Source organism: Orcinus orca, chromosome 19 (genome assembly GCF_937001465.1).
Source record: "Orcinus orca chromosome 19, mOrcOrc1.1, whole genome shotgun sequence".
NCBI classification, from domain to species: domain Eukaryota; kingdom Metazoa; phylum Chordata; class Mammalia; order Artiodactyla; family Delphinidae; genus Orcinus; species Orcinus orca.
The window spans coordinates 9,655,861-9,677,709 of NC_064577.1; the positions used below are offsets into that span (position 1 = coordinate 9,655,861).

At 50.1% G+C, this 21,849-nt stretch overlaps 1 protein-coding gene across 9 annotated transcripts in view; it reads left to right on the forward strand.

Moving 5' to 3' along the window:
- Positions 1–21,849, forward strand: part of SPNS3 (SPNS lysolipid transporter 3, sphingosine-1-phosphate (putative)) — a 91,957-nt gene that overhangs the window by 36,952 nt on the left and 33,156 nt on the right. For all 9 annotated transcript variants that reach the window (XM_049702607.1, XM_049702609.1, XM_049702610.1 and 6 more), the window contains one exon: positions 4,318–4,507. In XM_049702607.1, coding sequence (XP_049558564.1) covers positions 4,318–4,507 — 190 coding nt within the window. The remainder of the gene's footprint in view (positions 1–4,317; positions 4,508–21,849) is intronic.

Consider the following 21,849-nt stretch of genomic DNA (forward strand, 5'->3'; position numbering starts at 1 on the left):
GCTCCGTCACTTGTCTCTGCCTTTGCCCAAGCTGTGCCCTTTGCCCATAGCTACCTTCCCTTTTCTCATCATTACTTCTTATAAGCTTTAACTTTAGTTCAGGCCCTATTCTAAGCCCTTTACATGAAAAACCCTCTGAGGTTTTATAATAGTAAACCCTAGTGTTTGTGTATTACAAATGAGGAGGCGGAAGATCGGAGAGGTTAAACAAATTGTCCGAGGTCACACAACTCGAGTAGCAGAGCCAGGATTCAAACCCATCGGACTCCAAAGCTTCTGCTCTTAAGCTCCATGTACTGTTGCCTCTGGAGACTGCTTGGTACTGTCAATTGACTTGAACATCTCCCCACCAGCTGGCACACAGTGGGTGCTCAGGCAGCATCCAGTAAGTGAATGAATGAATGAACGCATCAAAGGATACTGTGTTTTTTTTTTTTTTTTGCCACACCAAGCAGCATGCAGAATCTTAGTTCTCTGACCAGGGATTGAACCCATGCCTCCTGCAGTGGAAGCGTGAACTCCTAACCACTGGACCGCCAGGGAAGTCCCAGGATATTGTGATGTTTATCCTGGCTCCTCAGCTAGATTCTTGGATCTCCCCAGAGGCAAAGACTGAGTCCTAAAAGTCCCACTGCAGCTTGAAAAAGTGGGGAAAAACCAGGTCTCCATCCCACTTCAGGCATTGACTGGCTGTCTGTTCCTGGGCCAGTGATTTCCCCATTGTCTGCTTCAGCCTCTTCCTCTAACTCAGCTTATTCCCAGAACCTGGCTGAGAAGCTGTGTTAGGGTCCTGGGGCTGATGGAACGAATGACCACACACTTGGGTAGCTTCAAACAACAGAAACTTTTCCCATAGTTCTGGAGGCCAGAAGTCCATAATGGTTTCACGGGGCCAAAACCAAGTTCAGCAGGGCCACACTCTCGCTGGCAGCTCTCAGGGAGAATCCTTCCTTGCCTCTTCCAGCTTCTGGTGGCTGCTGGCGGTCCTTGGTTGTGGCCGCATCACTCCAAGCTCAACATCCACGGTCACGTTGCCTTGTCCTCTATGTCTCAGATCTCCCTCTGCTTCCCTCTTATAAGGACATTTGTAATTGCATTTAGGGCCCACCAAAAAATTGGAGGATCATCTCCCTACCTCAAGAACATTAATGTAATCACATCTACAAAGTCTATTTTGCCATATAAGGGAATATATTGTCACAGGTTCCAGAGATAGATGTCTTGGGTTGCGGGGCATTATTCAACCTACCACAGGGTCCTGGTGTTCGGGTTCTGCACAGACCCTAGCTGTTAATACACCCTCCATAGTTAGGATAAGCCCGCAGGTGAGGGTGGGGCGGGAGCAGGAAGCTGCAGGACACAGGATTCTAGCTCAGCCATAGGGAGAACTTCCAACATTCAGAGCGGGGCCCAGACGGAAGGGGCAGCATTAGGGTAATGAGCTTCCCATCCCTGGGGGCATGTAAGTAGGAGTTGGATAGCTGCTTGCCAGGGCCATTGTACAGAGGATCAGCATAGAACTTGCAGGCTTTAAGGACCCTCTTGGCTCAGAGTCTAATTCTGGGAAGGCTTTGTGGGGGTGGGGACATTTCGTGGTAGGTGTGTCCTCTGGCCACACCTCTGCTCAGGGGCACTGGGGGTCCCCCATCTACACCGCCTGTTTGAATAAGCAATCCTAAGTCTTAGAAAGGTCTCGAGACCCTGCCAAGGCTGGCTCAGACCGGGACTCAGAGGTAGATAGCATTCATCCAGGATTTGGGGTCACTTGACTGGGCTGAGCCGGAGCCTGGTACAGCTTGCAAGGCTAGGAAGGTTCGGTGAGCACCTTTAAGCTGCCTAAGGACACACATGCTTTGTTTGGAAGCAGAGGGCCAGGAGACCCTGGCTCTGCCAATGTGGGGCTGTGTGGCCTCGGACAGGTCTCTGCCCTCTCTGGGCTTTACACAATCTCCTATAAACCAAGGGGATGGGGCAGGGAAATAAACCCATTAGTCCTCAGCCTGTGGGACGGACATTTCACAGAAGTTATTTAGGGGAGAGGTAGTTTTTTGTGGCACTCAATTTGTCAGTAACCAGAGTCTTGCGTCTGTCATGTTCTTACCTCTTGGTGGTAGCCAGGGAGGTAATATCAGGCACCTGGCACTTTTGGAAAGGTTTGGATCTGGGAGGGGATCCTGGCCAGGTGGAGAATGGTGGGTGGGGGCAGTGGTGCTCCAAGGCAGGGAAGCCAGAAAGTGTAGGGTGAGTTTAGAGAATGTCCAGTCATTTGTGCAGAGTGAGGGAAGGAGAAAAGAGGGGAGGTTACACAGGTCAGCAGGGGCCAGTCCTGCAGTGCTGGCTGGGAGCCTGCCCTGAAGACAACAGGGAGCCACTTAGGGGCTGGAAAGGTCCTAGTTACCTTCGTTTTTCCAAGAGTTCACGCTAGTCAGTCTCAGCATCCCTTTGGGCTTCTTTAAAAGGAGGCTTGGGGGACTTCCCTGGTGGTCTAGTGGTTAAGAATCTGTCTTCCAATGCAGGGGACGTGGGTTCGATCCCTGGTTGGGAAACTAAGATCCCACATGCCGTGGGCAACTAAGCCCGCATGCCACAACTACTGAGCCACAACTAGAGAGCCCACGTGACGCAGCTAAGACCCGACGCAGCCAAAAATAAAATGAATAAATATTAAAAAAGGAGGCTTGGGCCCATCCTTTGGGCTAGACCAGGAGGATGAAGGTGTATATTCACATCCTGTTGCTTAGTAGCTGGGTAATCTAGGACTCAACCTTTCTTTCTTTCTTTTTTTTTTTTAATATTTTGTTTATTTATTTATTTGGCTGTACTGGGTCTTTGTTGAGACACGCGGAAGTTTGTTGCCACGTGTGGGATCTTTGTTGTGGTGTGCAGGATCTTTAGTTGCAGCATGCGAACTCTTAGTGTGGCATATGGGATCTAGTTCCTTGACCAGGGATCGAACCTGGGACCCCTGCATTGGGAGCACGGAGTCTTAGCCACTGGACCACCAGGGAAGTTCTGGCCTCAACCTTTCTTAACCTCACCTCTTTCAGCTGTCCACCTGGGAATTCTGGGAGACATCAGTGAGCCATTTGGTTAATATCTCTTGTTCCAGGCTCTATGCTCCCAGCCTAGAGTCAAGAAAGTAAACCAACCTGGTTTCTGTTCTCCAGGAATTCACAGCCTAGTGAATAACCTTGATGATAGAGACATGGAAGATGCTATGGGAACTGAAGGGGGTGAACAAATCAGCAGAGGGACAAGGGAAAGCATCCTCAAAGAGGGGACCTTTGTGATGGGTCTTGAAGGATGCATAGGAGTTCGGTAGGTAGAGAAACCAGTGAAGGGTGTTCCATATGGAAGAATAAAAGTATGAAGTGGGGACAGCAACTAGTCTGGGGACTGAGGAGGATGGAATTGGGGTTTGTGGTTGAGGTCACCCAGAGTCAGATCATGAAGGACCATGTATACCACAGTGAGCTGGAACCAAATCTGGTGGCTGTTTAAGAGCTGGTGGAGAATTTTAGGCAGGGAGTGGGCAGGGGCATAGTCAGATCTGTGTTCTAGAAAGCATCCTCTGGGGGACCTGTATGGAGGTTGTCCTAGAAGGACAGGTTTCTACAGGAGGGAGGTGCAAGAGGGACCAAGTGGAGTTGAAATGGGTCTAGGAGTAGGTGGTAAAGGTAGTGAAGTTAAGAGGGGGCTACTTGAGAGGTGTTCAGAAACAGAGAGTCGAAGGATGGACTCAAGGAGGGGAGGGTGTGTGGGACTTCACTGGCAGCCCAGTGGTTAAGACTCCGCGCTTCCACTGCAGGGGGCATGGGTTTGACCCCTGGTTGGGGAACAAAAAAAAAGAGAGAGAGGAAGGGTGTGTACAATGCCGGTGCATCATAGGAGCTCGATAAATACATGCTCACTTACCTGCATTCTATTAGTATTGGGGCCTGGAAGGCGAGAAGGTTGGGGCCAGTGTGGGACTGTAGAGTTAAGATTTCTGAGTGGGGCAGTTTTAGGTGGTGAAACAGTGGAGGAGATTGCTGGCAATGAGGCAGGCTGGGCGCTGGGGTGCTGGGGTGCTAGGAAGATCACCCACATGGCCAGTGGCATCCCCAGGTTGAGGCAGGAAAGAGGATGGGAAGGGTAGGGGAGTACGTGGATCCCAGAGCAGGGTCCCAGGGACCCACGAGCATCGGTTAGGAGGGAGGGGAAGGGGCCCACAGCCACACTTTCTGTAGGTACCAGATCACGCACTGGGGGGTAGGCGGCCGGACCCCTATCCTGACGCCACCGGCTGACCAATCCCTCTCTGCTCTTTTCCATCAGCCTGATTTTTGGGGTACTGACTGTTGTGACTGGCCTTGTTGGGGTCATCCTGGGAGCAGAGGCTTCGAGGAGATACAAGAAAGTCAACCCAAGGGCTGAGCCCCTCATCTGTGCTGCCAGCTTGTTTGCTGCAGCCCCCTGCCTCTACCTGGCTCTCATCCTGGCCCCGACTACCCTCCTGGCCTCCTATGTAAGTGAAGGCCCCTTTGGAGGTGGGAGTGGGGTGAGGTGGGTAGGGAGCTCCTGTTTCACATAGGCTTACGCTGTGCCGGGTCTTCACGTACATTACGTTTATCCTTCTGGGGAGCTTTGTTATCCCCATTTAACAGATGAGGAAACTGAGGCTTACCAAGAGTAACACAGCTAGGGGCGGAACTGGGGTTTGAGCCTAAGCCTTTCTAAAGTGTGTCCTCTGAGCTCCTGGTTAATACTTTGATGGGAGAACATGAGACCCCTTTATTCCCAGGACATGTGTTGAGTCCAAGAAGAAATAGGGTAATTCTCCCCAGGTTACAGATGACGAAAGTGAGGTTCAGATTGGCCATAGCCAGTGCGGACACTGCTTTAAAGGTGACAGTATTAAGGATACCGTATCTTCCAGATCCATATCCCATCACATCCCTTCATGTGCCTCACACTCCGGTTATACCAGTGACAGGTGCTCACATCTCCCAGCCTTTGCTTGTGTCCATTCCCTCCGCCGGGGGCACCATTCCCCTCTTCTGTGCATCCTAAAGTCGTTCTGCTGTAAGACCCAACTCAAAGGCCACCTCCTCCAAAACCTTCCCAGGCTACTCTATGCTCACATCAGAATTCACTGGGGCTCCGTGCATGTTTAGGTCTCATCAGGCGTCCTGGTGTATCCGTATCCCTACATACACACTTATATGTGTGCTGCTGTATCCCTGGCTCTCCAGAGCCCTGGCCCTGGTTGTCCCACCTGATGGGAAGGAGCCACTGATACCGGGAAGATGGCGCCAGCCTAGCCCCAGCTAGACTGGTTCAAGCTTCCTACCCCTCCACTCCCACTCCCTGGTCCTAAGGCCCTGGGGACCCACCACTGTGGACATGGAAGCCCCTGCATGTGTAGGTGGGGTTCACAGAGCAGGCTGGACTCAGAAAGCAAATCAATAACAGCTTTATTGTTCCCTGACCAGTTTGAGTGTGTCTCTCCCCCATGACCAGACCCCATAGCTTTTCTTTCTTTTTAAATTTTTTACATTTAATTTTATTTATTTATCTCTGGCTGCATTGGGTCTTGGTTGCTGCCCGCGGGCTTTCTCTAGTTGCAGCGAGCAGGGGCTACTCTTCGTTGCAGTGGGCGGGTTTCTCATTGCGGTGGCTTCTCTTCTTGCTGAGCTTCAGTAGTTGTGGCACGTGGGCTCAGCAGTTGTGGCTCGCGGGCCCTAGAGCGCGGGCTCAGTAGTTGTGGTGCACAGGCTTAGTTGCTCCGTGGCATGTGGGATCTTCCTGGAACAGGGATTGAACCCATGTCCCCTGCATTGGAAGGCGGATTCTTAACCACTGCGCCACCAGGGAAGCCCCCACCATAGCTTTTCCAGTTACACTCATGAAGCCCAGTCTCATTTAAATCAAAACTTTTGTTCTACTTCCAAATAAAGCTTCTATCCAGGTCCAGAAAATTGCACTGGGGAGAGGGGGAGCTCTACTCGGTTGGATTCTCCTTGCTCCATCTCTGTCCTTTGTCCCCAAGACCACGGCTCCCCCGGGATCCTGACTGCTCCAGGGTTGGGCAGGCCAGCAAAGATGACCGGAAATGGGCCAGGTGTTATTGGTGTCTGGCGTTGTTTTGCTGACTGTCAGTGCCCTCCTTGTGGTAGATGCCCAGATGTTGGCTGACTCCTCTCTTGGGAGCACTTTTGTGGGTTCTGGGGGCCTCGGGCCCCAGCATTTGCATTGTCCAATTCCCTGGTGCAGGAGACATCGTCACCTGTGTACTGTCACAGCTTCCCTCCGCTCCTTTCCAGGGTTGCCCTTCCAGCTCTTCCTCCTGGGCCCTGTCGCCCCAGGCAGGCACCCCATGGGGCTCCCCTCTTGTGACCCTCAAGCCTGGCTCCTCTCCATGGTTTCTGTTTGACCCCTGGATGTGCTCAGGATGTAGCTGCCCCTACTGCTGCCCTTGTACATCCTCCTGTTCCCAGGTCACATGTGTTGGGGTGTCCTGAGGATGCTCTTTGTAGATGCATCCCAGGTGGCCCTGGTGTAGGAAAGTGCATTTTTTGGGCATCCAGCCAGGGAGAAAGCCCAGTGTCCTTCCTGACAGGCACTGCGCTTTCTGTGGGTGGGCCAGCCGAAGCCCCTCACTCAGCTTTCTCACTCTTCAAATAAATCCTCCCCAGCCTGGGTCTCCAGCCTTCTTCTGTATAAGCTGGGGGGCCACATGGGATGGTTCCCTTTCTCTCTCTGAGTCCTGAGGTGTGTCTTGTGCCTCTTTTAAGGTGTGGGTGCTTCTCACCAGTGTCGTCAGCCTTGGTTGGGTTTCCGCTGAAGTTCCTGGGGAATAGACAAGTCCTGTTAACATTCCCTTCTGCACGTGCTCTTATTTAGTCGTTACAGTGCCCTCCTCGGAAAGGGTTTTTCTCATCCCCACTTGACAGATGGGAAAACTGAGGCCCAGAGACAGCAACACAAAGAGTAGGACAGATAAACCTCTAACGCAGCTCCACAGACTCCAAAGTCTCTGTCCTTCATGCCGCACTGACCCTTGTCACCCCCATGGGAAAGAAACAGAGGCTGGCGTACACCAGGCACTAATAAATACCTTAATGCTTATTGTCTGAGGGAGTGACTGGGACCGTCATCTCCAGCTGGTGGGGACTGAATGGGCCTGACCTTGCAGGGAGGCTGAGGCCTGGGCAGATGGAGGCCCCATTTAAGGCCTGTCACTGCATTGGCTGGGCCCGCGGACCACCTGCCAGTTCCGCTTCTGCCACTGTCTTGCTTGGCTCTGGGAAGCAGCTCCTTGGCTGTGTTTTGGGGACACAGCTGTCCCCCACCCCATAGCCTGGCGCATCTCCAGAGCTGGATGGCTCATCTAGAAATGACATTGCATCTTGGCTGACAAAGCCAGCTGGGGAATCTCTTCTCTAGGCCGGCCCTGGGACGCGAGGGACTGCAGGGCAGGAAGGCTGGCAGGACTGGAATGTGTCCATCGTCCAGTGCTGGGAAGCTGCTCCTCCTTGTGGCTCGTGTTTGGGCTGGGCAGGATCCCCAGCGACCAGAGCTCCAGCCTTCCAGAAGTGGTGCGGTTCTTTCTGGACCCCCTGACCAGACCCCCCTCCTCCATGGTTCTGTCTGTGCTTCTGAGGTTCTGAGATTCAGGCTCTAGCTCCCCCCATCCCCACACCCCCGCACCCCTGCCCACTAACACCAGTCATAAATCTTTTTTTTTGTGTGTGTGTGTTACGCGGGCCTCTCACTGTTGTGGCCTCTCCCGTTGCGGAGCACAGGCTCCGGACGCGCAGGCTCAGCGGCCATGGCTCACGGGCCCAGCCGCTCCGCGGCATGTGGGATCTTCCCGGACCGGGGCACGAACCCGTGTCCCCTGCATTGGCAGGCGGACTCTCAACCACTGCACCACCAGGGAAGCCCAGTCATAAATCTTTAACACCTCCAAACTGCCCCTCTTCTCTTGGTCCGCTCTGTCCTGTCATGGCACACGCCTTGCCGTCTTTCTCTAGGACTGTCCCAAGAGCTCCCGTCCTGGTCTCCATGTCTTCCTGCTCCCCCACCACGATCTGTTCTCCCCACACTGCCAGAGGGACACCACATAAACTTCCCTGCTTGAAAGCCTTGCATAGCTCCTTGGTGCCTCTGGAACTAAGTCTAACTCCTCATCCTGGCATTCAAGGCCCCTCATGAACGGCCCTGACATCCTTAGTAGCCTTATTCGATGTGGTTCTGCCATGCAGGTCCCCTCCTGATTCCCAGGATATGCCCTGTGCTCTCCACATCCAGGCTCTCCCTCTGTTTCCTCTACTCCCTTCCCTTCTCCATACGCCCGAATCATTCTGGGCCTTCAAGGGAGGCTAGAGCACCATCTCTCCATGGAGCTTTCCCTGATTGCTAGAGCCAACACTCTCTCCCCATACTCGCCACTCCTCAGCACTGTCTTCCTTGGGTCCTGGTTACTTACGCTCTGACCACCCCCTCCCAGCTGGGCCCAGGTTGGTTCCTATCTTTCTCAGCACTCCAGCCCGAAGCACAGTGTCAGGCACTTGGAGTGGGGTGGGGGTGATCACCTGTTTGCTGTGTGAATGGTTGAGTGACCAGCTATTTTCATTCATTCATTTATTCAACAGGTATTTATTGAGTGCCTATAAAGGTGGCATGCTAGTTTAAATGCCACAGATATAGCAGTAGATAAAACAGACTAAATTATCTCTGTTTTTAGGGAGCTTCCATTCTAGTTGGGGGAGCTAGACCACAGGCAAGATATATAAGTAAAATTCACAATATTGTGAGTTATGGGATATTTAGGGGAACAGTGTTCCAAGCAGAGGGAACAGCAACTGTAAATACCCTGAGGCAGGAGCGTATCTGCTGGGTTTAGGGAACAGCAAGAAGGGCACTGTGGTTAGTGTAGAATGAAAGGAGAAAGGGAAATGAGGACAGAGAGGTGGTGGGACAAGATGATGTAGGGCCATGTGGGCATTGGGTGGGGCTGGCTGAGAGCTGAGTTGAGGTTTTGTGCTGAGGCGTGGGTGGTCTAGCTTGTGTTTTTTGCATCCATTGAGATGGTCATGTAGTTTGTCCTTTATTTTATTAGTATGGTATATTACATTGATTGATATTTGTATGTTTAACCAACCTTGCATTCCTGGGATAAACCCTCCCTTGGTCATGGTGTAAAATTATACTTATATGTTGCTGAATTTGGCTTTTTAGTATTTTGTTGAGGATCTTTGCATCTATATTCATAAGAAATATTGGTCTATAGTTTTCTTGTGAAGTCTTTGTTTGGTCTCATAGAATGACTTGACGAGTGTTTCTTCCTCTTGTATTTTTTGGAAGAGTTTGTGAAGGATTTGTGCTAATTCATCTTTAGCCATTTGCTAGAATTCCCCATTGAAGCCATCTGGTTCTGAGCTTTTTTTTGTGGGAAGTTTTCTGATTACTGACTCGATATTTACTTATTATTGGTCATTTAAGGCTTTTTATTTCTTTTTAAGCCAGTCTTGGTGGTTTGCATCTTTCTAGGAATTTCATTCACAGTATTCCCTTATAGTCTTTTTAATTTCTGTAAGGTCGGTAATAATGTTCATTCTTGATTTTAGTAATTTGAGTCTTCTCTCTTTTTTTTTTTTCTTGGTCAGTGTAACTAAAAGTTGTTCAGTTTTGCAGCCAACTTTGGTTGTATTGATTTTCTCTATTGTTTTTCTATTACTGACTTATGTTTAATGGAATCACTCTGACTTCTCTGTTGAAAATAGACTTCCCATGAGGGTATGGGGTACAGGAGCAGAAGCAGCAGAGGTGGTAAGAAATGGTTGGATTATAGATATGTTTTGAAGGTAGATCTATCAGAAGTTCCTGATGCATTCAATGTGGGGTGTGAGAGAGAGAAGAGTCAAAGGTGAGTTCTAGGATATTAGCCTCTGTAGCTGGAAGGAGGGAGAGGCCATTAACTGAGATCGGAAAGTAGGCAGGAACAGCGGCATTTGGGGGAAGATGAGCAGCTTGGTTTTGTACATTCTGAGTTTGTGGTGGGAGGTTGACGTCCAAGTACAGGTGTTAGTAGAGTTGGATGCAAGAGTCTGGAGTCCATGGGACATGACATCATCCCTAAAACTTCAGTGGGTGGGAACTGGCTGCAGTCTACCATGAAGGATTGTCATTAGGTGTGGGAGACCTATGGGGGTCAATATCAGAAAGGGTGTCCAAAGGGGGCTGAGGAATTCGCTTCTGTTCATATTAGTTTCAAAATAGGAAGAATCCCTTGAGTCTCTTCAATCCACCCATCCATCCATCCATCCCTCCTTCCATCCATCCATCCGTCCATCCCTCCTTCCATCCCTCCTTCCATCCATCCATCCATCCCTCCTTCCATCCATCCATCCATCCCTCCTTCCATCCATCCATCCATCCATCCATCCATCCATCCATCCATCCATCCATCCATCCATCCCTCCTTCCATCCCTCCTTCCATCCATCCATCCCTCCTTCCATCCATCCCTCCTTCCATTCATCCATCCATCCATCCCTCCTTCCATCCCTCCTTCCATCCATCCATCCATCCATCCCTCCATCCCTTCTTCCACCCCTCCATCCATCCCTCCTTCCATCCCTCCATCCATCCATCCATCCATCCATCCATCCATCCATCCATCCATCCATCCCTCCTTCCATCCATCCATCCATCCATCTCTCCATCCACCCGTCCATCCATCCATCCATCCATCCCTCCATCCCTCCATCCACCCGTCCATCCATCCATCCATCCATCCATCCATCCATCCATCCCTCCTTCCATCCATCCATCCATCCATCTCTCCATCCACCCGTCCATCCATCCATCCATCCATCCACCCATCCACCCATCCACCCATCCATCCATCCATCCATCCATCCATCCATCCACCCACCCATCCATCCATCCACCCATCCATCCACCCATCCATCCATCCATCCATCCATCCGTCCATCCATCCGTTCACGTTCTCAGATTGTAGGAACCAAAGTTCTTCCTGTACTTTCTCTGCCAGTTCTGGGGAGATAGATAGGGCTTCCTGGGAAGGCCCACAGGAATGTGGGTATGTGTACTGCTAGTGTGTGCATGCATCTAAGTGTGAATATATGCAGGTCTGTGAATATGAGTGCAGATATGTGTGCTTTTGTGTGAATACACCTCTGTGTCTGTACAGCCATGCTCTGTGTATGTTGCATATACACGTCATTCATTCTATATATGCGTAGTATGTATGTGTCCATGTATGCTGTTTTGCATACATGTCTGTGCATGAGTGTGCACATGCACATGTATCAGGGCAAGCAGATAATTGTGTGGGATGTGTGTGCACATGTGTGTCTGCAGCTGCCTATAGCTTTCATCAACTGCTTCTGGGCTCTAGCTGCACTGCGTGGGGAGGAAGGGTTTTTAGAGGCATCGTGGGCATGCCTGTCCTCAAATTTCCTGAAGTAGGGCCAAGTCATGCGGTCTGTTTCATGGCAATAAGGTTTCCTGAGCATATAAAATCTGGTCTGGGGCCTTCCGTGGGGGAGCCCGTTCCCTGGGGCCCACCTGCAGGAGCAGAGGGCTCCGTCTCTTCCCTCCTTCCAGTCCCCTTGGCAGGGGAACTTGACTTCTTGGCTGTTAATTGGGATCCAGACACACACAGCAGATCTTGGCTCACACCGTCTTCCTTGGCCTTCTTCCCAGAGCCGCTGCCCTTCAGAGGAGAAAGGGTTTGTACCCAGAGGAGGGACTGAGCCCAAGGTACGAGCTCCATCATCACTTGTCTGATAGCTGGAGGATGTGGCTGAACGTCGGCAATCCCCCCTTGGGTGGGCTTTGTGGTCCAGAGGAAGTAGCAGGAGTTGGGGGATGACAATGAGCATGCATTGAGGCGTCTGAAAGACCTGGACATCGTTCCTGCTTCTACACTTACTAGCTGTGTGAGCTAGGGCAAGATCTTGACCTTGCTGAGAGTCAGTTTTCTCAGCTGTAAAATGGGAGTGTTCGTACTTTCCCCTTGGTTTCATTGAGGAGCTAAATGAACTTTTGGACCTGTTCTAGTTAGTATAGATACATAATGAAACTTAGTGGTTTAAAATAAGGAAAACACTTATTTTGCTCACGAATTTGCAGTTTGGGCAAGGTGGGGGCTGGGGCTGACATATCTCTTTTCCACTTGGGGTTAACTATGCAGAATGGGGGTGGGGGAACTGGATCGTCAAAGGCTGAGGGCCACCTGATGGTTGATGCTGGCTGTTGGCTGAGACCTTAGCTGGAGCTACTGGCTAGAGCAGCTGCCTGTGACCTCCCCATGTGGCCTGAGCTTCCTTACAACATGGTGGCCGGCTTCCAAGGACTAGAGTCTTGAGAGAGCCAGCTGAAGCTGTGTTGCCTTTGAGGGCCTGCCCTTGAAAGTTACACAGCGTCACTTTCACTGCATTCTGTTCTTCACTTGAGCCACAACTTCTTGCTCAGATTCGAGGGGAGAGAGAACGGATTCACTCTTTTTGGTGGAGACTAGCAGTGATCTGAAAGAGCATGTGGAAATATTACAGTGACTGTTTTGGGAAAATACAGTCTGCTACATGCCCCAAAGGTTCCTCCTTCACTGAGCCCTGGGTCAGTGACATCTAACATTACGGGGAGGAGTGTCTGGGCATGTGGCCATGAAACCCCACAGGTGTAACCCTACCCCCGCCCAGGGTGTCTCTGGTTCTATGCTGCTCTTCCTGTTTCACAGGTGAGAAACCTGGGAGTGGGGGTCTTCACCCTTAAACCCTGCCGGCCTTCACGGGCCAAGGGAGCAGAGGTCTCAAGGAGCAGAGTCGAGGCCATGGTGAGGTGGCTGTGAGGCAGGTCCCAGCCAGGATGAGCAGAAATGTTCACTCACTTATCAAATATTTCCCAAGCACCTCCTGTATGCCAGGCACTGTTCTAGGCTTTGAGGATGACGCAGCATTGAACAAAACAGGCAAGAATATGTATGCAGTAAAATAAATGGTATGTTAGATGGGAATGAGCTCTGTGGAAAAGAACAGAGCATGGAAAGTGGACAAGAAGAGGGACTGGGCTGTGCAGGATGGTCAGGGAGGCCTCACGGAGATGGTGGTGCTTCAGCAGCAACCTGAAGCAAGTGAGAGAAGGAGCCATGTGGATACATGGGTGGAGTGGGGGAGAGCTCTCCATGCAGAGGGAAGTGCAAAGGTCCTGAGGGGGAAATCATGCTGGTGTCTTCTAGGAAACGTGGTTGGAATGGGGCGAGCCAAGGTAGAGCAAAGGAGATGAGGTCAGAGGGAATGCCGGGGGTGGGGTGGGGAGGGTGGGGCACTGATTGTGTGGATCCCTGCACATAGAATGAACTTGGCTTCCAATTTAAGTGAAATGGGAAACCACTAGAGAATTTCTAGCACAGAAGTGATGCTCTGACTGATGGTTTGTATCAGTCACCTATTGCTGAGTAACAAATCACCCTAAAATGTAGTGGCTTAAGACAACAATTTATTATTTCTTATGATTCTGTGAGTTGGCTGGATGGTTTCTTGCCTGGTTTCACCTGTGCTCACTCCTGTGGCCGTCTTCACCTGGAAGACTGGGTGGGGTGGGACATCCAAGCTGGCCTCACTCGTGTCTGGCCGTCAGCTGGGGCTCCTCCATTCTCCTCCACGTGGCCTCTTGTCTTCCACTGGGTGAAACCGGTTACTTACATGGTGGTCTCAGGGCCGCATTCCAAGAAAGCAAAGTGGAAGCTGCAAAGTCTCTTAAGGCCTAGGCCAGGAACAGCACAACATCACTTCTGTCTTATTTTATTGGTTGAAGCAAGGGTGAAACTGAGCCGGTTTCACCATGGGAAGGGACTGTACAAGGGTGTGAATACCAAGAAGCATGATTAATTGGCGGTTGTTTTGTAACTACCTACCACGTAGTTTACCAAGGTCTCTCTGGCTGCTGTGTTGATAATAGAATGAAAAAGGACAAAGACAAGAGACGGGGGAACCCATTAGGAGGCTTTCCAACATTATAGGCAAGAGATGCCTGTGGCTTTGATTGGGCTACTTATGGAGGAAGTGTGAAGAAGTGGTCAGATTCCGGGTACGTTTTGGAAGTAGAATCGACAGGATTTCCTGACTGGTTGGGTGTGGAGTGTGAGAGAAATGGGTGAGTCGAGGGCAACTCCAGGGTTTTGGGCCTGAGCAACTGGAAACACGGAGTTGCCATTTACTGAGACGGAGAAGGCTGGAGGGAAGTACGGAGTTGTTGTTGGTTTTTTTTTTTTGGAAAGGATGGGATTAGGAGTTCAATTTTAGACATGTTGAATTTGAGATGCCTTTTAGAACATTCAACTGCAGATGTTAAGAGGCAGTTGGAAATTTATGAGTCTGGAGTTCAGGAGAGAGGTCTAGGCTGGTTATGTAAAGCCGTGAGACTGAATGAGATCAGCAAAGCCCTGAGCTTGGATAGAAAAGAGAAGAGGACCAAGGTTCACACTCTGGGGGACTCGACACGTCAAGGATATGATGGAAGCATCATGCTATCACAGTGAAATCAAGCGATGAGACCAACAATTCAATCCACCACACTCTATCAATGACCTTTCTATTTTTATTTGGGGGAAATTAAAAAAAAAAAAAGCAAAACCAGAAAAGCACAAAGAAGAAGATAACAATTTTCCATTTTCTCATCCCCTAGAATCAGCTACTGTTAACATCTCGGCCTGTTTGCTTCTACTTTTGTGATGTGACCATCCTTCTATATGTGCCTCTGTATATAAACCCAGATATATGTGTTTAGAAATACTTTTGTTAAACTGAGGTTATCTGGTAATTTTAAAAACAGATTTATTGAGATGAAATTCAGGTATCATACAATTTAAAGTACAAAATTTAATGGTTTTTAGTATATTCACAGAGGGTTGCAATCAACACCACATCAATTTTAGAACATTTTCATCACCTCAAAAAGAAACTTTATAAGACAATAGAATAAATGCATTTCTTGGGCTTCCTATAAAAAAAAAGAAACTTCATATTCATTATAAATCATTCACCATTTCCCCCTAACCATCCTCTATTCCAGCCCTAGGTAACTGCTAAGCTGCTTTCGGCCTTTATAGATTTGCCTATTCCGGATATTTCATGTAAATAGAATCATATAGTGTTTAATTCATTTATATGAATTTACCTGAAGAAACTGAAGTGAAATCAAAGGACTTGGTTAACTTCAAATTAATTTTAAAACTTTGGACTTATTGATGAATCCTGATCAGCTTTCTTATACCTCCCCCTTCTTCTCTCCCCAGTCTCCTGGGTTTTGTTAGTTATATTATTATTTTTACTTTTTCTAGATTTATAACACTCACAGTCTGTTCTCTAAGCATAATCCTTAGATCTGGGACAGTAGTCTCAGATTTAAATAGATTCAATACTCATTCTCCATCTGTTGCATAGATGCTCCATTCCTGAGTTCTTCGTTTTGGTTCAACTCCTAACTGAGTAGATTTTGTGGTTAAATAGTTTTTAATCCATTCTGTCCCCCTTTCCAAACCAAAAAGGGCTAGAGAGGTGGTTTTCCTTTGGTTCATTTATGTTTGAGATTGTCTTCTCCTCTTTCCCTCTTTTCTTGAACAACAATTCACTGGGTATGGTATTGTTGGCTCACATTTTCTTCCTTTCATTACTTTGCAAACATTTGTTCCATTGTCTTTTCGTATCAAATATTGCTGTGAAGAATGAAGTTTAAAAAATCTTTCATATCGATTCACTTTTTCATCTGGATACCTGAAGATTATATTATTTATTCTTGAAATTCAGTGGCTTAGGTAGTGTATTAGTTATCTCTTGCTGTGTAACAAATCATCCCCAAGTGTAGTTGTTTAAAACAGCACACATTTATTATCTCACAGTTTCTGTGGGTCAGGAATCCAGGCATAGCTTAGTTGGGTCCTCTGCTTCATGGTCTCTTGTAGGCTCCAATCAAGGCGTTAGCCCAGGGTCTGTGGTCTCATGTGAAGTCTCAACTAGGGAGGGATCTGCTTCCAAGCTCACTCAGTGGTTGTGGGCCTCATTCAGATCCTTCTGCGATGTTGGATTGAGGGCCTCAGCTCCTCATTGGCTATTGGCTGGAGTCTGCTCTCAGTTCCTTTGCTATGTTGGCTTCTTCTTATGGCAGCTCCCTTCCTGAATATGTGTAGGCTGAGAAGGCAATAGAGGAGTCTATCAAGGGGAGTCACGGTCTTTTGTAACGTAATCACGGAAGTGGTATCCCATGACTTTTGCTGTATTCTGCTCATCAGAAGCACATCCCTAGGTCCAGCCCACACCCAGGATGAGATACAAGAGGCAGGGGTCTCTGGAGCCATGTTAGAAGCTGCTTGCAACAGCTAGGATATATCTCAATGCTAAATATTCTATATCATATAAAAGTTTGTTCATAACAGTGTTCTTATCTGCTGAATCAGCACTGAGTATCCTCCTTCCCCCTCTCTTCTCTTTGAATATTTCTTATGTTTGTTTATTTGTTGAGTTTTTTTGTTGTTGTTGTTACCTGTGTTGGATCATCTTCTGGGCTGGGACTAGCGTAAGGCCAGCAAGGCATAAGGGCACACAATTTAAGGAGGCACTCACTCCCAGGGGCTAACCCTACACTTGTGCAACCCAGAGACTGAGTACCTCCTTAAATTTGGTACCCTATGTGTCTCACTTGCCGTGCTCTAGTCCCAGCCCTGATCTACTTCACCTGTCTTTCATATCATTTACTTCTCTCTAAATGTTTTCTCTTTTTCTTTTTTAAAGTTTTTTTTTAATGTGGACCATTTTTAAAGTATTTATTGAATTTATTACAATTTTGCTTCTGTTTTATGTTTTTGGGTGTTTTTTTTTTTTTTTTTTTGGCCACAAGACATGTGGCATCTTAGCTCCCCAACCAGGGATTGAACCCGCACCCCCTGCATTGGAAGGCGAAGTCTTAACCACTGGACCACCAGGGAGGTCCCAATGTTTTCTTCTTTGTGTTTTTTAAAAATCAGTCAATCTGTGAGATTATCTCAAGCCTTTCTCTATATTGGTGATTTTACTTTGGTTGATGTCTATTCTGTTTCTGACTGTTTTTAATTTATTAGTTCTGTAATAATGTTGTTTATTGCTTTGCTCCTCCATTTATTCCCTTAAGTCTGCAATATCCTTTTATATCTCATCCTATTGGAGGTTCATTTCATTTTTGAGCTCTTTATTGAATTACTATTCAATGTAGTTTGAAACAATTATAAGGTATTTCCTTCTGCTCCTATCATCTGTCTTCTAGGTTGGGTTCTTTTTTCTTCCTTCCTCCTTTTCTTTCTTCTTTTTCCTCCACCTTTCCCCCTTTCCATTTCCTCTGTTTCTCCCTCCCTCCCCCTCCCTCCCTCCCTCTTTCTTCCTTTCTTTCTTTCTTTCTTTCTTTCTTCATTTCTTCCTTCCTTCCTTCCTTCCTTCCTTTCTTTCTTTCTTTCCTTCCTCCCTCCCTCCCTTCCTTCTTTCTTTCTTTCTTTCTTCTCTCTCTTCCCTCCCTCCCTCTCTTCCTACCTCCTTCCCTCTCTCACTTTCTCTTGCTGTTTTATTTATTTATTTTTGTATGTTTGCACAGTTCACATACTGAGTGCTTTCTCTAGCCTGGGTGTGGGCAGCTCTGCTCTGATACTGAATTTGCTTTGATATAGTGTGGGTGACTCTTTTCTTTTACTCTCTTCCTGCCTTCTCTGTGACCATTCTCTTCCCCAAAGGGGCTGCAGTTTGAGAGTTGAGTGTTAGGTTCTCTGTCGCCTGAGGGAATTGCAGGGCTCAGGTAAGGCAGGAGGGGCCTTGTGAGAACACCTGGGCTCTGCTCTCTCTTCTGGGATTTAGGTAAATGCTCTATCACAGGGGTCATTCTACTTAATTGCTGGGCCTTAGGCCCAGTAAAAAGCAGTAAAAAATGACTGTTTTTAGGCCTTATGTGGAGTCAGTAACTGGAGTCATTTATTCACTTTCACCACTTTTACCCATTTCTCCCCAGCAGCTTTTCCCACTGGTTCTCAGTTAAGAGTGGAAACACAGGACCCCTACTCAGTTTATTTTGCTCTTGATGCTGGGGTTTTGGAGGAGAGCTCTGGGAAGGGAGGAGCTGAGAAGGGTTATATTCTCTACTTTACTCCAGAATTATCTGGTTTTTTTGCCTTGGCTGCCAATACTTAATACTTACCTCATTAAGCTTTTTTTTTCCTTTGGTGAAAAATGTTTCCCCCCTACCCCCCGACACTATTTTTTACTTTTGGGGGAAGGGAAGTCTATGGTGCAATTGTAGCCCTCCATTTTCACACAGGAGTTGCCCCGGATGATCTTTAAGGCTCCTTCCAGCCCAAACTAGATCGTAACCCTGAGTTCCCTTCTGGCCCAAGGAGCAATGTGGCCACCATGACACAGAGCAGAGCCAGCTTGGCGGTCACTGAGGCCTTTACATCCGGGAAGGGATGCTGCCCTTCTCAGCCTTGGCGATTCCTGAGCAAGGACCAAAGATGGAGGCCCAGTATTTGCTGAGCCCGGTGCCCACAAGGGAGTCTTGCGTGATGGTTGGCAGGGAGCAGTCAGGATGTGTGTCCATTGTAGCTGTGGTCCGGGTCAGCTAAGGATTCCAGGGTTGGCTATGGGACCTGCTCTCACCCCTTGGTGGCCCAGACAGCTGGGTCGTGCAGGTGCCCCAGCTTGGGGGATCTCTCCTACCACTTGGCCCTTGCGGGTTTTTTGGACAAGCCTATTTATTTATTTATTTAGGCTGAGCCAGGTCTTAGTTGCCGTGGGATCTTTAGTTGTGGCACGCAAACTCTTAGTTGCGGCATATGGGATCTAGTTCCTTGACAAAGGATCGAACCCAGGCCCCCTGCTTTGGGAGCAAGGAGTCTTAGCCACTGGACCACCAGGGAAGTCCCAGTCCTTTTGCTCTTGTGTCTTGGGCTGGAGTAACTGGGCCTTGCCAGAGGCTGCCTATGAGGGGCTGAGAGAGGCCCACCTACCCTTCCTCTGAGGACCCCACTTCCCTGCCAGGATCTAGCAGGTGTCTCTTCTTGGATGGGCAGCAGAGCCTGCAGTATCAGCTGGGTTCTCCAGGAGGACTGGAGCTCATTCCCCATCTGCCTGTCTGCCAGGGTGCTGGGCCTTTGCTGGCCCATGGGAGCTGGGCGGTACCCTTGTGCCCTAAAGACAGTCCCTGCAATTACAGGTTGGCAGGCCCAGGGAAAAAGTGTGCCAGCCGGCCCAGCAGCTTGCTGGTGGCCAGTCTGTGCCGGGGACCTGCATCCTGACTGGCTCAACCACACTGGGTGAGGAGTTGACCTGTGCAAGGGGAGGATCGGCCTTACCTCTGCCTGAGTCTCCACAAGCCCATGGGAGACATTTGCTTTCTCCCTACCTGGGGGCACCTAGAATCCATTCTTTGCAGTTCAGAGATCAGTTACTGCCCAGTTGTCAGACTGAGATGGACCAAAGTGAAGACACTGTCCCTTCCACTCCACAGGGGCTGAGCCTCCTCTGGGGCAGGTGCTCCAGCTTCCGCCCTGCTCCCTGCCCATGCCTACCTGTGCGTGCAGGTGTACGTGAGGAGGGTGTCTTTGTGTGTGAAGGTATGAGTGTGTGCATGTCCGAGTGCAGGTATGCACATGAGTGCAAAAGCAAGAGCGTGTTTGTGTGTGTACATGTATACGTGTGTGTGTGCCCGTGTGATTGTGCACAGCTTGCTGTCTACATTATAAGACCACAAGCATGCACATGTACGTGCTGGGCTATTTTCCAGCCACCGTCTGTTTGGTTGGTACTCTTGCCGCACATATTTTAATACTTAGAATGTCATCCCTGTTACCTGCTTATGTATGTGTCTTCGTGGTGTGTGAGTTTTGCGTATGTGTCCCAGGTTATGGGTCTAGGTATGCGTGCATGGGTCTTGGAGCTCTTGTGTGTGTGTGTGTGTGTGTGTCTTGAGGATGCACGTGTCTGTGCATGCTTGTGTGGTTGTGTGTTATGTGAGTGCATGTGTCAGAGAGTGTGTGTGTGTGTGTTTGTACGCCTCTCTGGCCGGGGGTGACTAAGGCCAGAAATATGCATCATCACCGCCCCCACTGGAGGGGGAAATCCTCTTGAGTCTGAAATGGAAAGGCCAGGGGTTGAGGGGCTCCACGCTTCCCAGGCCCTATCACCCAGGGAGACAGAGTCAGGGTGCAGGGAACCATGAACAGGCACTAAGGGGACAAGGGCAGATTTCCCATTTCCCTTTTGGAAGTCCCCTCCGGGGCTGCTGTCGGGAGGGATGGTGGGGCCTGGGAAACTGGTGAGGCGGAGGGACGGGGGAGGCCTGGACCAGGCCAGCAGCAGTGGCCGGGAGGAGGGGGCAGATCTGAGGGACATTTAGGATGCAGAATGGACAGGAATCGGTGTCTGGAGGGGTGCGAAGGCGAGCAAGGCACGTAGGAGCCCCCCGCCTCCCCCTTTCCGTGTCTGACCGCTTGGGCAGCTTGCTGGTGGCCAGTCTGTGGGTGGGTCCTGTATCCTGGCTACCTCAGGCACCCTGGGCGGGGACAGTAACATGGGGGGACAGGAGGAGAGAGCAGGTTTGGGGACCTAGTCAGTGTGAGGGGCCTGTGGCCGTGCAGAAGAGGGCGTCCAGGGGGCTGAGGGGCCCGTGTGGGAGGAGCTTTGAACGGTCGGCTGGCTACATTCTTCACCGTGACTTAACTTCAGACCAGGGCCCTTCTTGTTTGTTTTGTTTTTTTAATTGCGGAACACAAGTCTGCATTGGTTGTGGAGGCCGCTGACTTCTCAGACCCGATTTGCACGCAGCCTGTGGGACCAACTGAAGTTATCTTGCAGCTTTAAAAGCAAAAGCTGTAAAAAAAAAAAAAAAAAAAGCAAAAGCTGTTGGTGGTGGAGGGGGCTGCCGGGGCGCTGGGCCACCCTATCGTAGCAGCGTTGGGGAAACCAAGGCCCAGAGTGTGGTGACCGCCAAGGGTGGCCCCACATGGCCAGGCCACACCTCTTTGATGGGGTGTCCCTCCAGGGGGTCACACCTCTTTGATGGGCTGTCCCTCCTTGAGCCCAGGCAGCCGCCTCAGGAGACTCTGTAATTAGGGATTAGGAGACGGCCTCTCCCCAGCTGGGCCTTTCGCTCCTCAAAGCCTCTGCGTGGAGGCGGGGATTTGGTGGCTTGGGGTGGGTTTCCAGGTGTGTCTGAGGAAACCTGGCATCCTCAGGCAGCTCGTTCAGCCTGAAAGGGCCCGTTGTGGCTGCAGCCTCCCTCCGATCGGCCCTATTTTGGGGTCAGGATCCACCCTGCTCCAGCTGGAGGAAGGAAAAGGTGTATCTCAGCATGTCCCGGGGGTGTGGGGCAGCCGCGGGGAGACCGCAGCACCCTCAGAGAGCAGGCTCCGTGCGGCTGGCCCCCCCGGGCTGTGGAGGGTAGGATGCCTTTGAGCTGGAAGTGGGAGGAGGGCAGTGGCCTGGCGGTCCTGGTGGATGTGGGAGTCGAGGGAAGGATGGGTGTGAGCTGCCCTCACGTCGGTCCCAGGAGGCCGGGTTGGCAGACCCTGTGGGGCTGGAATGCGGGTCTGCAGCCTGCCTGGGCCCCGCCTAAGGCTCGCCAGCTGGCCACTTCCTGATTCCCACCCCTGTGGGTGCCCAGCCCCGGGCCCAGAGGGAGGCCCCGCCCTGCCTTCAAGCGTTCCCCAGTCTGTGGAGGGCCAAGGACTAGTGAGACTGGGAGAAGACACCCGCTGCTCCCCCTTCCCAGGGGGTCCTGCCGTCTCTCCGCAGCCCCGGGCCACACTCCCGCCCGCCCGGCCTCG